Raw genomic sequence first — 13,376 nt, forward strand, 5'->3', positions numbered from 1 at the left:
TGATTTTCATGGGGATTTTTCACAGACGCTTTTCATTTGGTCATTAAAATGCGATGCTGATGATATAAATACTACCAGAAGAAAATCTTATTGCTCATTGATTGCTCTTTCAAAGCTCAGGAGACCTATTTCTCGGATATGTTTAATTTAGGTATCAACATTGTCTCAGATGCTTCTCATTGCTGGGGAGAAATAAAACAATTCTGACTACAGTAAGAATTCAATATAAATTTATTGTATAATAGTATAATTATTATTTTATTTTTCAATTAGAAATCTGATGAGAAAAGTGAGTTCAAATTGAAATCTTTTGATATATCTTTTGCACAAAACAACAATTTGAGAAGCAACAACATAAACAGAATTCTCAATTTATTATTCATCTAGAAGAAACAATCGAGAGACATTTTTTATTTACTTAAAAGCATTCACTTTGCCTTAAATATATATATATATATATATATATGAAATAAATTGAAACGTATGAACCAGAAAGGTACATGTAATTTGACAAATTTGACATTACAAGACTACATTATGAAACATCATGAAAATTCAAGGTTATTTTAGTATCATTAGATACTATTATAGTTTTTATTAATATTTATTAGTTTTCTTTTCTATGGGTACACATGAGCGTGTAAGTAAATGAATGTTTTGGACACTATTTGCTGCTGAGGGACCAATGGATTTTAATAAAACACAATGTACATTACAAATAATTCAATCATACATTATTTGATTTTTCCCATACATTTGTTTCCCGTCTCAACACAACACATATGTTGTCACTCAGAAGTGAGGCTGATGCGAAATCATGTGGTAATACGGACATAAGGAAATTAATTTACAAAGGCGACCGTTAAAAGTAAGCTCCCATCATGCAACTGTACAGCGGATGCGCCAATTATTGATGAGACGTTTCACCAATCTGTAAGTTACCCGGTTTCAGCCTGCGGATGAGCGCACTGACCAATCTCTCACACAATCTGCCCATCATCTGCTGCCAAATACACAGTCGCCATGGCAACTAAAAGGAAATGAGTAATGTTCTGAGGCGCTGACATTGCCCGAGGTACAAAATTGCTCAATTGCGTACAATGGAGAAACTGACAGAGTTACAGTATGAGATAGAGCGCACCGGTCAGGTGACTTTGAGGATGTCTACACACGCTGTCACTAACACGGTGTCAAAAGTGAACGCTTGACTGCCTATATCTATTTTTGGATAAACTTATGGAGACAAAACCCAAAGTCACTTAGGATGGATTAATACACATAAAAACACACAAAAAGGTCAATTTAAAGGGTTCATGGAGTGACAATGAAAAAAAATCTAGTTTAAAATGCATATGCCAAGTTCTTAGAACTGTACCCTTTTATTCATGTTGGTTTCAGACATGAATATGAAACTTGTATACAATTTCCAAGTAACCTTTTAATTTGATGACTCTAAAACTGTCATGTGGTACAACACATCATAATCATTATTTTCCAAAACAATTAATGTTAAGCTTTTAAGTTTTATGTAAATTAAGTTTGGACTAACACAAACTTGTAAAATAGTAGTGTTTTTTCATTAAAAGATTTAAAACATTTTTCAATGTAAAATGTACCTTTACACAAATATCCTGAATTATTTATACATAAACAGCATGATGTTTTTTATTGTTGTTGAGCTGCACCAAACTGCATTTGCAAATTATCAAATAATCTATTTTCATAGAGGAATTGCCCTTTAAATACAGTCATGGGGTCTGCAGGGGTCTGATATCATATGCTTTTTTCATGCATGTTGGTTGCACCAGATGACTTTGACAATTTAAATTAAAGGGGTCATATCATGCGATTTCAATTTTTCCTTTCTCTTTGGAGTGTTACAAGCTTTTGGTGCATAAAGAAGATCTGTAAAGTTGCAAAGACTAAAGTCTCAAATCCAAAGAGATATTCTTTATCAAAAAAAACAATACGCAGTCTTATGAATTTTTTTCATTTAAATGTTTTTTTAATTAATTTGTAATTCATAAATATCTTTATGTGTGTGTGTGTGTGTGTGTGTGTGTGCGCGTGGAGTTGACACATGACATTTTACACTCTGAGCTAATTTATTTTGGCATGTCATAAAAAGATCAAATTCAGATCAAACAGTCACAAGAGTCTTCAGGGGTCTATAATATATGCTTTTTCATGCATGTTGGTTGCACCACATGACTTTAATTTGACAAGTTAGTGTAAAATGTATTTTTACAAATATCATGAATAGATAAATTATAAGTATCATTATATTTTTGTGGAGCTGCAACACATGACATTTTACAACCTGAACTAAACTTCCCTAAACTTTTTTTTTTTTAATATATGAATAGGCTACCAAATAATCCATTTAAAAATATTTTTCACAAGAAAAACATTTTTGATGAATATTCAGAAATATTATTATTATTTTTTTTTTGTGGAGCTGCACCACATGACACTTTATAACCTGAACTAATCTGATATTTTCCAAGATGTACTGATCTTCACACAGTCATGAGGGTCTACAGGGGTCTATGATGCATGTTGGTTGTAACATATGATTTTGATTTAACAACAAATGTTTTTTAAACAAATATTAATATTAATTCATAAATATGAGGGTCTATGATCCACGTTGGTTGCATCACATGACTTTTATTTGACAAACAAAAGTTGAATAAATATTAATAAGCAGTTTTATTAAATTGTTTAAACAAACTTGTCCTCAAGAAATATTTCTGGTGATACATTTCTTTGTGAAGTTTCATTATAGGTTATTCTGAACAGCATGTTGGTTCTTTAAAGAGCACCAGAACATAGTGACTAGAGACACCAAAGGCCTTGCAGAACTTCAGCACTTGCCCTCTGACATTAGGCAGTACAACTCTTTTCGGTGCTAGTTACTCCTTATCTTTATGTTTATCTTTTTTTTTTTTTTACAAAAAGGATTCCTTTGTGTAACTTCTTCAATGCTAATAAAACAGAAAACTAAGAGTGATGAAACAGCCTAACCATCTCATTTGACTCTTATTTCCATCCATGCTCCATTACAGTTTGGCCCTGTTTACGTCTGTAGATTACTGAAAAACCCAAAACATGCAAAGCCTTAATTTGCTTATCAGCTATTTTAGCAAGGTACATGTGTATTTACATCTCTAAAAATATGGAGAAACAGGCTATGCTTTTCGCACACGAGCGACCAGGGAGGAGGGGGAGGGTTCGATGGGGCTTCCTCTTTGTGGTCCCTGTTGGTGACACGAGCCCTTAGCAACCGTTGCAGGGCATAAAAAGCAGAGCCGGATACGCAGAAGGGAAACCTGTAGAGCACCAAGTACAGCATGATCACTAGCAGGAGCGCACGGCTGTGGATTCCTGAGCAATAAGCCCTCGCTCTACCATGCCTGGCCTAATCCCACAACCTCTCCCAACACATCTCAACATGGACAGAGACGACTGCACGAGAAACAAGACCTTGTAAGTGTGATCTTCAGGCATTTGCACTCAACTATCAGCACAAGGGAATCTATTGTGAGTCCCAGCATGCTTTAGCATAGGTCTGCATGTGTGAAGCGTAAAAAAAGCTGACTTTCTCTCCGTAGAGGAAAGAACCTCATGTGCCGACTAAAGTGTGTGTTCACCAGTTCATCTGCTCCTGAGAGGTAAGGAAAAAGCGACACACATATAAGGGCACCAGGTCCAAAATAGTTCAAACAAGAGTTATTGCTTCTAATCCAGTTACGGTCAACTAATCAAACCCGTCTGATCTCAGCAGGCTAACTTTAGAAGACACCCAACAATGGTCCCAGTCTCTGGAGCGACTCCTCGGTTCCAAATGTAAGTCTTTTCGAAGCTATTTTTGGCATTGGTTTGCTGAGGCCAGAGAAGACTAAAACATGAGTAAATTAAAAAGGTGCTGGTTTACATTCGTGCCGTGTGTTTTGACGCGCACCCGCATTCGCTTCCCTCCAGATGGCCTGGCCACATTCCGCACCTTTCTGAAATCGGAGTTCAGCGACGAGAACATCGAATTCTGGTTGACGTGCGAGGACTACAAGAAGATAACGTCGTCCTATAAGATGAGCTCGAAGGCGAGGAAAATCTTCGAGCAATTCGTCGAAGCAGAATCTCCGAAAGAGGTACAGGACACACCACATGACACCCTGTCGCTATACAAATCAATGAGGCTACGCTAGAAGTGTCTGCTGTGTCTTGATAAGCTTTTATTTTCTCCATTTGTACGACAAGAATAGTGTACGTTTTCTATTTAAATAACTTAAGATAGTTTCTGTTCAATAACGCTACATCATCTAACCATATATATACACAGTAGCAATATAATATAATATAAAAATATTTAATTATTATAAATAATATGATAATTGAAAATAAGTATATTTGTAATGGATTTGCATGTATATACAGGAGTAATGTAATGTAATTAAAATAATAATTAATTATTCATTATAAATACATTTATATTGGCTTTATATATATATTTAGTAGCAATACAATTTAATATAAAATGATAAATTGTTAAAATATTTATTATAAATAATTTGCTGAAGTCCACAGTAGAACTGAGTTTACAGCTGATTGGTTCAAACTTAACTTGGACAGATTACAGGGCCACTAGTGCCATTTTCGTGGGGCCACTAACTGTCAGGGGCCCCCAGCAGAGGAGCCTGACCCCTGGAAATAGCCACGGCAGATATAAAACAAATATATAAATGGAGGAATAACGTTTGATTGTGAAATAAAGGAATTAGCAAAATATGATCTGATACTGGCCTCTTCACAGCACAAACTATGGCTTCTGAACACCTTAATGTTGAGTAGTTTCTCATTAAATGGACAGTACGTCAATGGCACTCATTTGCATCGCAGATAAACATCGACTACCACACACGGGTATATCAATTGGAAATAAGTACATTTGTATTAGATTTATATGTATATACAGGAGTAATATAATATAATATATAAAAAATAATAATTAATCATTTATTATAAATGTATTTATATTGGCTATATATGTATATTCGGCAGCAATATCTTATGACTTCAGCATCTTCACAGCACAAACTATGGCTTCTGAACACCTTAATGTTGAGTAGTTTCTCATTAAATGGACAGTACGTCAATGGCACTCATTTGCATCGCAGATAAACATCGACTACCACACACGGGAGGAAATCAAGAGGAAAGTGAACAGTCCGACGCCGCAGTGTTTCGATGAGGCTCAAAAGATCGTTTATGGACTGATGGAACGCGACTCTTACCCCAGGTTTCTAAGGTCTGAGATGTACAAGACCCTTCTTGAGTCCCTCGCTACAGACAATGCTCAAAGATGACTCTATGGATACATCACACCAAAGCTAAAACTGGAACGGTCTGGTCTTGTGTGCAGGACCAGAACCCCAAAGCTTGCGCCCCCGCCATGTGGATCAGACCTCAAAAGACCTCTGAGAGTGGAAGGAGACAATATGGAGCAATGGTTGGGAACGTGCCATTGATATCAAAGTCCAACATGTTACTGAAGCGCCATGAGTGCTTCTTAACTGAGGGTGCTTCCTGTGTAGATAAGGACCCAGCTCCTTCAAGCCCTTCCGGTGGTTTCTGATGCTACAGTCTGGGCACAACACTATTTTCTTTTCCTGGCACTTCCAGAGGATCTTTAAGAACTGCTTTAGCATGTCCTACAATGACTTTAGTAACGAAAACGAGTTGGTTTGGACACTTTTGTGAGAGGAACCTGACATATCTTATTTCAACATCGGTGCCTTATTGCCACACAGATGTATAGCATTAAAGAAACCTTACCTACTTGAGAGGTCAAGTTAAATTAAATAAAAAATAAATAAAAATAGATATAATATAAGAACAGTTGCAGCATGTGTGCTACACACAAAAATTGTAGGCATTACTTGTAATGTTATAAAGTTTAATTTAAATAATGATGTTTTTTATTTATTAGCCACAGCCACTGGTTGGATGTTGACTTTTGTTCTGTCCACTGTTATTTTTTAGGACAATAAAATAAAGATTAGACACTGTTGAACTTTTGAGTCTGTTTTCCTTTTTGTCTTTGGTTTGCTTCATATATAACATTCAAAAATATTTTTGCCAAGAAGATCAGACGATTAATGATTTTCCTATTCTAGCCGATAACCGATAAATGTCCGATATTATTTCCATAAAAAGTTCAAACACGTTAAAATGTTAAACCTTTGCCAAAAACCTCCACTTTTCCTTAAGTTTTTGATATCTAAATCTTATGGAAAAACGAACACCCAATATCGTCCAATACAGATAAAACAAAAAATATCCAATATGGTGTCAATATATTGTGTATACCCACTGAAATGTCTTATCTTGCGCAGTTTTGCATCTCAGGTTAATTTATCTTGTTTGAAGGATGTTGCTTTCACTGGAAAACAAGATAGTACAGCCACTACCAATACTGTATAAAACACCAAATACACCATTAAATGTTAACTTTCCAGCTACTGTCAACTCATTTGATTAATATAGGAATTATTCTTTTCTAACCCTTTGGCCGACAGGTCCCATGACTACATAGTGAAACAATTACCTTTGAAACAGGAACAGATGAGTTTCAGTTCCCACAGAACAGGGAATTAAGAAAGAAAGACTTCATAAGTGCCAGAGAAGTGTGCATTGCAGCGGCTGCTAAAAAGTCATGAGATCTTGCAACTCGCACATTTCTGCTATTGCATGTCTAATGTTGCTAACCTAGTTTATGACGCAAGCCTTCCTCTGTGAGACTTGCCATTTACACTAATTGCAGGGACTGTTCCGCTGGAGAAACTTGAATGCGTTGGTCAAGGGCACATGGGTAACAAAGCAGAACTGTGACCGGAAATAACTGACTCCTATTAGGGACTTAAATCTTTAGGCATTTGTTTCATGGTTTCTTGAGTAGAACGCTAATGCCTAATTTAGTTTGTAATGAATTTTCAAAGCTTTAAATATAGAGCCATTCAGTCATGACGTCAATTTATAGCCAATCTGGAATGCTAATTCGCCAAAATTTCCCAGAGATTTGGATATGCTAGTACAGCAGGGCTGGTTTTTTGTGTTGAATTCTTGAATAGTAGCTTGTTAGACAGTTAGCATCTTGTGTTTACAAAGCACATGGCGGTTTTGTATGCAATTTATGTAGAACGTTAACATAAATGTCTGTTCTAGCAATGCTAATCACAGACATAACTAAAAAATGTTAATTCTGATTTAAGACAAACGCGACAGCTGTACCTTTGCTAGGTTTTTGAAAGGAGCTAATAGCTAACATAAAACTACTGTTCAAAGGCGACCAAGAGTGTTAACCCTAACCCTAATCTTAACCCAAGAGGTAAAAACCACTACAAACCCGGTCAGAAGACTTCCAAAGATTAACGTGTTAGCTAAGTTAGACATACTAAAACATGGTTGATTTGTTTTCAAATTTATGCATATTAGATTGTTAGCATGCTAATATCATGCGTTTGCAAAGCACACAGTGGTTCTGTATGTAAATTATGTTGATAACATGAATGTCTGTTCGAACAACGCAAATAACGGACATTAATAAAAAAAAAATGTTAATTGTGTTTTAGGGCAAACTGGACAGCTGAACGCTGTACTTTGCTATGTTTTTGAACAGAGCTAATAATAGCTAGCATACATCTTTGTTCAAAGATGACCAAAAGAGTTTTGCAAGGGGTCGAAACCACTACAGACCTGGTCAGAAGATTCCAGAGACGAACTTAGCTAGCAAGTTGGACATGCTAGAACATGGATGCTTTATTGCTTTCAATTTGTGAATAGTAGCATCTTAGCCTGTTAGCATCTTGTATTTACAAAGCACACAGCAGTTTTGTGTGTAATTTATGTTGTACAACATAAACAGACATGACTAAAAAATGTTAATCGTGTTTTAGAACTATCATGGATATCTGAAGGTTTGTACTTTGCTACGCTATTGAACTGAGCTAACAGCTAGCATAAAACTTTGTTCAAAGATGACCAAAGGAGGTTTACAAGGGGTGATAACCACTACAAACCTGGTCAGAAGACTTCCAGACATTCACCTTTTGGCTAGCAAGTTGGACATGCTGGAGAGTGGTCGATTTATTCCTTTCAATTCATGAATATTAGATTGTTAGCCTGCTAGCATCTTACGTTTACGTAGGACACAGTGGTTTTGTGTGTAATTTATGTAGTAGAACATAACACGAAAGTTTGGTCAAGTAATGCTAATCACAGACATATCAAAAAAAGTTGTGTTTTAGGACAAACTGGACAGTTGAACGTTTGTACTTTGCTAAATTTGGGAACAAAGCTAATAACTAGCATAAAAAGTTGTTCAAAGGCAACCAAAAGAGCTTTGTGAGAGGTGAAAACTGCTACAAACCTGGTCAGAAGGCGTCCAGAGGTTAACCTATTAGCTAGCAAGTTGGATATGCTAGAACACAGTTGATTTATTGCTTTCAATTCGCAAATAGTAGTTTATTGGCTTGTTAGCATCTTGTGTTTACAAAACACACAGCAGTTTTGCATCTAATTTATGTTGTAGAACATAACATTATAGTCTGTTCAAGCAATGCTAATCACAGACATGACTACAATTCAGTAGAACAAACTGGACAGGTCAACTTTTGTACTTTTACTTCTTGTCTTTAACTTCTCTCTCACACACATTTATAAAGCATGAAGGTTATTTCAAGTTCACCAAACAAGCTGCCTCTTTTATGTCAAAACATTGTGCACCCTCACCAAAAGACAGTGCTCTTGTTTTCAAGCTAAGGTACGTTTGGAGTCCCCCATGAGTACAGCACATGTGTCATTGCTGGGAAATACCTTGTGCGTAAAGCTTTTGGACTATCCTCTATTCGAACGGAAACTTGGCAACAATCTCGCTGTGAACCACTTAAGAAGCTCACTGATATTTACAGTCTGAATACCATAACAGATGATAAGTCTTTTAAAAACACTGAGTCTGACATCTGCAAAGCTGGACGATTAATGGAAATGGACTTTATATGGAGCAGTCGCAGCAAGTCCATTCGGTAGGCCTCCTAGCATGTCTTTTTCCCCAAAACGCTTATCTTCTGATTGGCTGAGGTTTACTAAAAAACCTGCCTGAACAGCAGATATTCATCTTTACAATGACAGTATGACATAACAAATAGGAAGTGGTCAAAAAAGCTCATTGTGTTGCAAAAAGATATTATTCATGCAAAGATGTAGAAAATGTGGAAAGATACCATTGAAGCTGGATTCTTTTGAAAGCGATGACCTAGCAACAACCTTAGCAACCATATCGCAAAAAAAAAAGTTTTCTGTAAAATGTCAGAAATTCAGTTCTTTGTTACTGTATCACTTCTGTAAGTGCATGGAAACTTCAACTTTGTCCATTTTAAATAGTTCCATGTCTATGCAAATCGAGCTCTTTTCCATATCCTCTTTAGCACTGTATAAGGCCTTGGCGCTAATCCCGTACACATATCTATATTTGCATCTCATTGACTAAATAAATGGAAACATGCATAGTTCTGATGCCACACTGGTGACAGAAACAAACCGCTCTATTTGTGCTGTTCAGGGATGTGTTCTCTTTCTAGCACCTATGGCTCACAACCAGTATTTCATGTTCAAACTGAATAGGATCAGGTGAATTACACAGTGTATTATGACTATGACAAATGCATATTTCATTACTGAAAAGCTTCAGAATTTTTTTTCCCCATCTGTGTTCTAAGACAAATGCATGAGGTTTTGAAGATAAGATATATAACATGGAAAAATATATAATATATATAAAAATATATTGTATTACATTATCATATAATGTGTGTGTGTGTGTGTATAATGTAAATTTGTGTAGATGTTTTTATACTATATAGTATATAGTCACACACCTTTTTTATATTTTTATAATAAATTTTAGATCATACACATTTATACTGAAATTTGTATTTAAAAAAAAAACATGCACACAATATTACATATCTATATATTATATATCTACAATTACATTATTTTTTACAATTTATATAATACACACATACTTTTTACATTTTTATATTACATTTCAGGCTATAAAAAATTTATATTGAAATTTGTATTTGTTGTGGGTGATATATACAGTATCTCACAGAAGTGAGTACACCCCTCACATTTTTTAAAATATTTTATTATAACTTTTCATGCGACAACACTGAAGAAATTACACTTTGCTACAATGTAAAGTAGTGAGTGTACAGCTTGTATAACAGTGTAAATTTGCTGTCTCCTCAAAATAACTCAACACACAGCCATTAATGTCTAAACCGCTGGCCACAAAAGTGAGTACACCCCTAAGTGAAAATGTCCAAATTGGGCCCAATTAGCCATTTTCTCTCCCCAGTGTCATGTCTCAGGTGTGAATGGGGAGCAGGAGTGTTTAATTTGGTGTTATCGCTCTCACTCTCTCATACTGCTCACTGGAAGTTCAACATGGCACCTCATGGCAAAGAACTCTCTGAGGATCTGAAAAAAAGAATTGTTGCTCTACATAAAGATGGCGTAGGCTATAAGAAGATTGCCAAGACCCTGAAACTGAGCTGCAGCACGGTGGCCAAGACCATACAGCGGTTTAACAGGACAGGTTCCACTCAGAACAGGCCTCGCCATGGTCGACCAAAGAAGTTGAGTGCACGTGCTCAGCGTCATATCCAGAGGTTGTGTTTGGGAAATAGACGTATGAGTGCTGCCAGCATTGCTGCAGAGGTTGAAGGGGTGGGGGGTCAGCCTGTCAGTGCCAGACCATACGCCGCACACTGCATCAAATTGGTCTGCATGGCTGTCGTCCCAGAAGGAAGCCTCTTCTAAAGATGATGCACAAGAAAGCCCGCAAACAGTTTGCTGAAGACAAGCAGACTAAGGACATGGATTACTGGAACCATGTCCTGTGGTCTGATGAGACCAAGATAAACTTATTTGGTTCAGATGGTGTCAAGCGTGTGTGGCGGCAACCAGGTGAGGAGTACAAAGACAAGTGTGTCTTGCCTACAGTCAAGCATGGTGGTGGGAGTGTCATGGTCTGGGGCTGCATGAGTGCTGCCGGCACTGGGGAGCTACAGTTCATTGAGGGAACCATGAATGCCAACATGTACTGTGACATACTGAAGCAGAGCATGATCCCCTCCCTTCGGAGACTGGGCCGCAGGGCAGTATTCCAACATGATAACGACCCCAAACACACCTCCAAGACGACCACTGCCTTGCTAAAGAAGCTGAGGGTAAAGGTGATGGATTGGCCAAGCATGTCTCCAGACCTAAACCCTAACATCCACCAGCTCCATGATGTCGTCATGGAGGAGTGGAAGAGGACTCCAGTGGCAACCTGTGAAGCTCTGGCGAACTAAATGCCCAAGAGGGTTAAGGCAGTGCAGGAAAATAATGGTGGCCACACAAAATATTGACACTTTGGGCCCAATTTGGACATTTTCACTTAGGGGTGTACTCACTTTTGTGGCCAGCGGTTTAGACATTAATGGCTGTGTGTTGAGTTACTTTGAGGGGACAGCAAATTTACACTGTTATACAAGCTGTACACTCACTACTTTACATTGTAGCAAAGTGTCATTTCTTCAGTGTTGTCACATGAAAAGATATAATAAAACATTTACAAAAATGTGAGGGGTGTACTGACTTCTGTGAGATACTGTATGTGTGTGACGTATACACACACACACACACAAACACACAACAATATATGCAACTATATCATAAAGGAAAATTGCATATAACCATATACTGTAAATACTATTATATATAACTATCATAAAAATGTATATTGAACATTTTATGTGTCATTTATTTTATTTTTTATGCCGATACCACCTTTATATATGAAAAAAGTATAAAATATAAATATTTTATACATTCATGAATAAATATTTTCATAATTATATAATTATTGTAATTATATACTATAATTATATCAATATGTATTTATTATTTTTAAATATACTATATATATACATATGTGTAACACATATGTACATATAAACGTATAAATATGGAACGCATATAAACACACACACACACACACACACACACACACACACACACGTTATCCAAGTTTTACAGATCTTGTACTTGCAAGCAAAGAAAATCTGATCTGCACAAAGCTCACATGCTCAATATCACAAATTTGCCACCTGAGATGAGAAATGCACTTGTGGGATGTGGTTGCACCCTTTTAAACCTGACATTTAAGCTGCATCAGAAATGAGTTCGCATTTCTCATCTAGTCATGCAGTTTGTCATGCAAATAGTTACTGTGCAGCCGTTCTACTAAACCAGTGATGAAGGATGTTTTTGGCAAACACTAATGCATTAAGCTCCACTCTTACAGAGAACACAAACACTTGTGTTCAAGGATGGCTAAAAACGGCTATTCTGTCAGCTACGAAAATGTTGATCTAATTTAGCACTTTAAAGTCAAGGTTTCAACACACAAGTTTATCTTGTCACAGATGTTTACTCTTCCACCACAGCACTGTATGTTTATTGGCGAGGCCCTTGAAACACATGAAATGTGATCTACTGCTCTTTTTCTTCAGGAAATGCATTTTTCGTTATCATCTAGTAGCCTGATGCTTACAGTCAGAAGCAAAAATGGCACAGATTGCAAGTGCCATATATATATATACTTGCAATTATCGCTGGGTTTTACACATCCAAAGTAATTAAAACCCAGCAATAACACAAACTTGTGAGCTTTTTTTAGAAACGAGTTTCTACAAATAAAGCATTCCTTTGGTTTCCACAAATAGAAGCATGTGGAATGCTGGTTGGGTACAAACCAGTTTGTTTATTACTTTTTGTCTGAGACGGATATTGCGTTAACATCCTCAAGTTACAGACGTGACAGACGTGACATATTGTTCATCTCGAAACGCACACATGTTCCTATTCTTTCTTTTTACTACTTTGCACGTTTTGTAATAAAAACAATCATCAAAATGAATTAATAAAACAAATGGAAGTTATGGGGAAAGGGAATTATGATACACACACACACACACACACACCTATATATCTTTATCTATATCTATATATAAATATATATAGACACATATACATATACATACATATTATGTATATATATATATATATATATATATATATATATATATATATGTCATTATGCAATATGCATTTGCCACCAAAAAGCACATACATAAATTTCACTGCTTTAGATAACCAAACATAAAACTAAATGACATCTACAAACAAATTATTCCAGACCTTTTCTCAGAACTTGTCTGAGTGTCTGATAACTTACAATGTAACGTATATAAGTGTGGATG

The 13,376-nt window shown here is 36.2% G+C and overlaps 1 protein-coding gene across 2 annotated transcripts; it reads left to right on the forward strand.

Moving 5' to 3' along the window:
• The first annotated feature begins 3,340 nt into the window (after positions 1–3,340).
• LOC107741540 (regulator of G-protein signaling 21-like) lies at positions 3,341–6,062 on the forward strand. Of its 2 annotated transcripts, none has more exons than XM_016554293.1 (5): positions 3,341–3,489; positions 3,615–3,674; positions 3,785–3,849; positions 3,985–4,151; positions 5,178–6,062. In XM_016554293.1, exons 1-5 carry the CDS (start codon positions 3,413–3,415, stop codon positions 5,364–5,366), a joined length of 558 nt encoding a protein of 185 aa, XP_016409779.1. In that variant the 5' UTR covers positions 3,341–3,412; the 3' UTR covers positions 5,367–6,062. The 2 variants fall into 2 exon arrangements, with proteins under 2 accessions (XP_016409779.1, XP_016409780.1); XM_016554294.1 differs by having other exon boundaries at positions 3,788–3,849.
• Positions 6,063–13,376: the final 7,314 nt, after the last annotated feature.

This window comes from Sinocyclocheilus rhinocerous, unplaced genomic scaffold (assembly GCF_001515625.1).
Source record: "Sinocyclocheilus rhinocerous isolate Xijiao unplaced genomic scaffold, SAMN03320098_v1.1 scaffold556, whole genome shotgun sequence".
Classification (NCBI taxonomy): Eukaryota; Metazoa; Chordata; class Actinopteri; order Cypriniformes; family Cyprinidae; genus Sinocyclocheilus; species Sinocyclocheilus rhinocerous.

Excerpts from the sequence above, each read along its gene's own strand:
- LOC107741540 (XM_016554293.1), top strand. The coding sequence starts at position 3,413 with ATGCCTGGCCTAATCCCACAACCTCTCCCAACACATCTCAACATGGAC. Across the intron at positions 3,490-3,614 it reads TGCACGAGAAACAAGACCTT|AGGAAAGAACCTCATGTGCC; the intron begins GTAAGTGTGATC and ends TTCTCTCCGTAG. Across the intron at positions 3,675-3,784 it reads AGTTCATCTGCTCCTGAGAG|CAGGCTAACTTTAGAAGACA; the intron begins GTAAGGAAAAAG and ends GTCTGATCTCAG.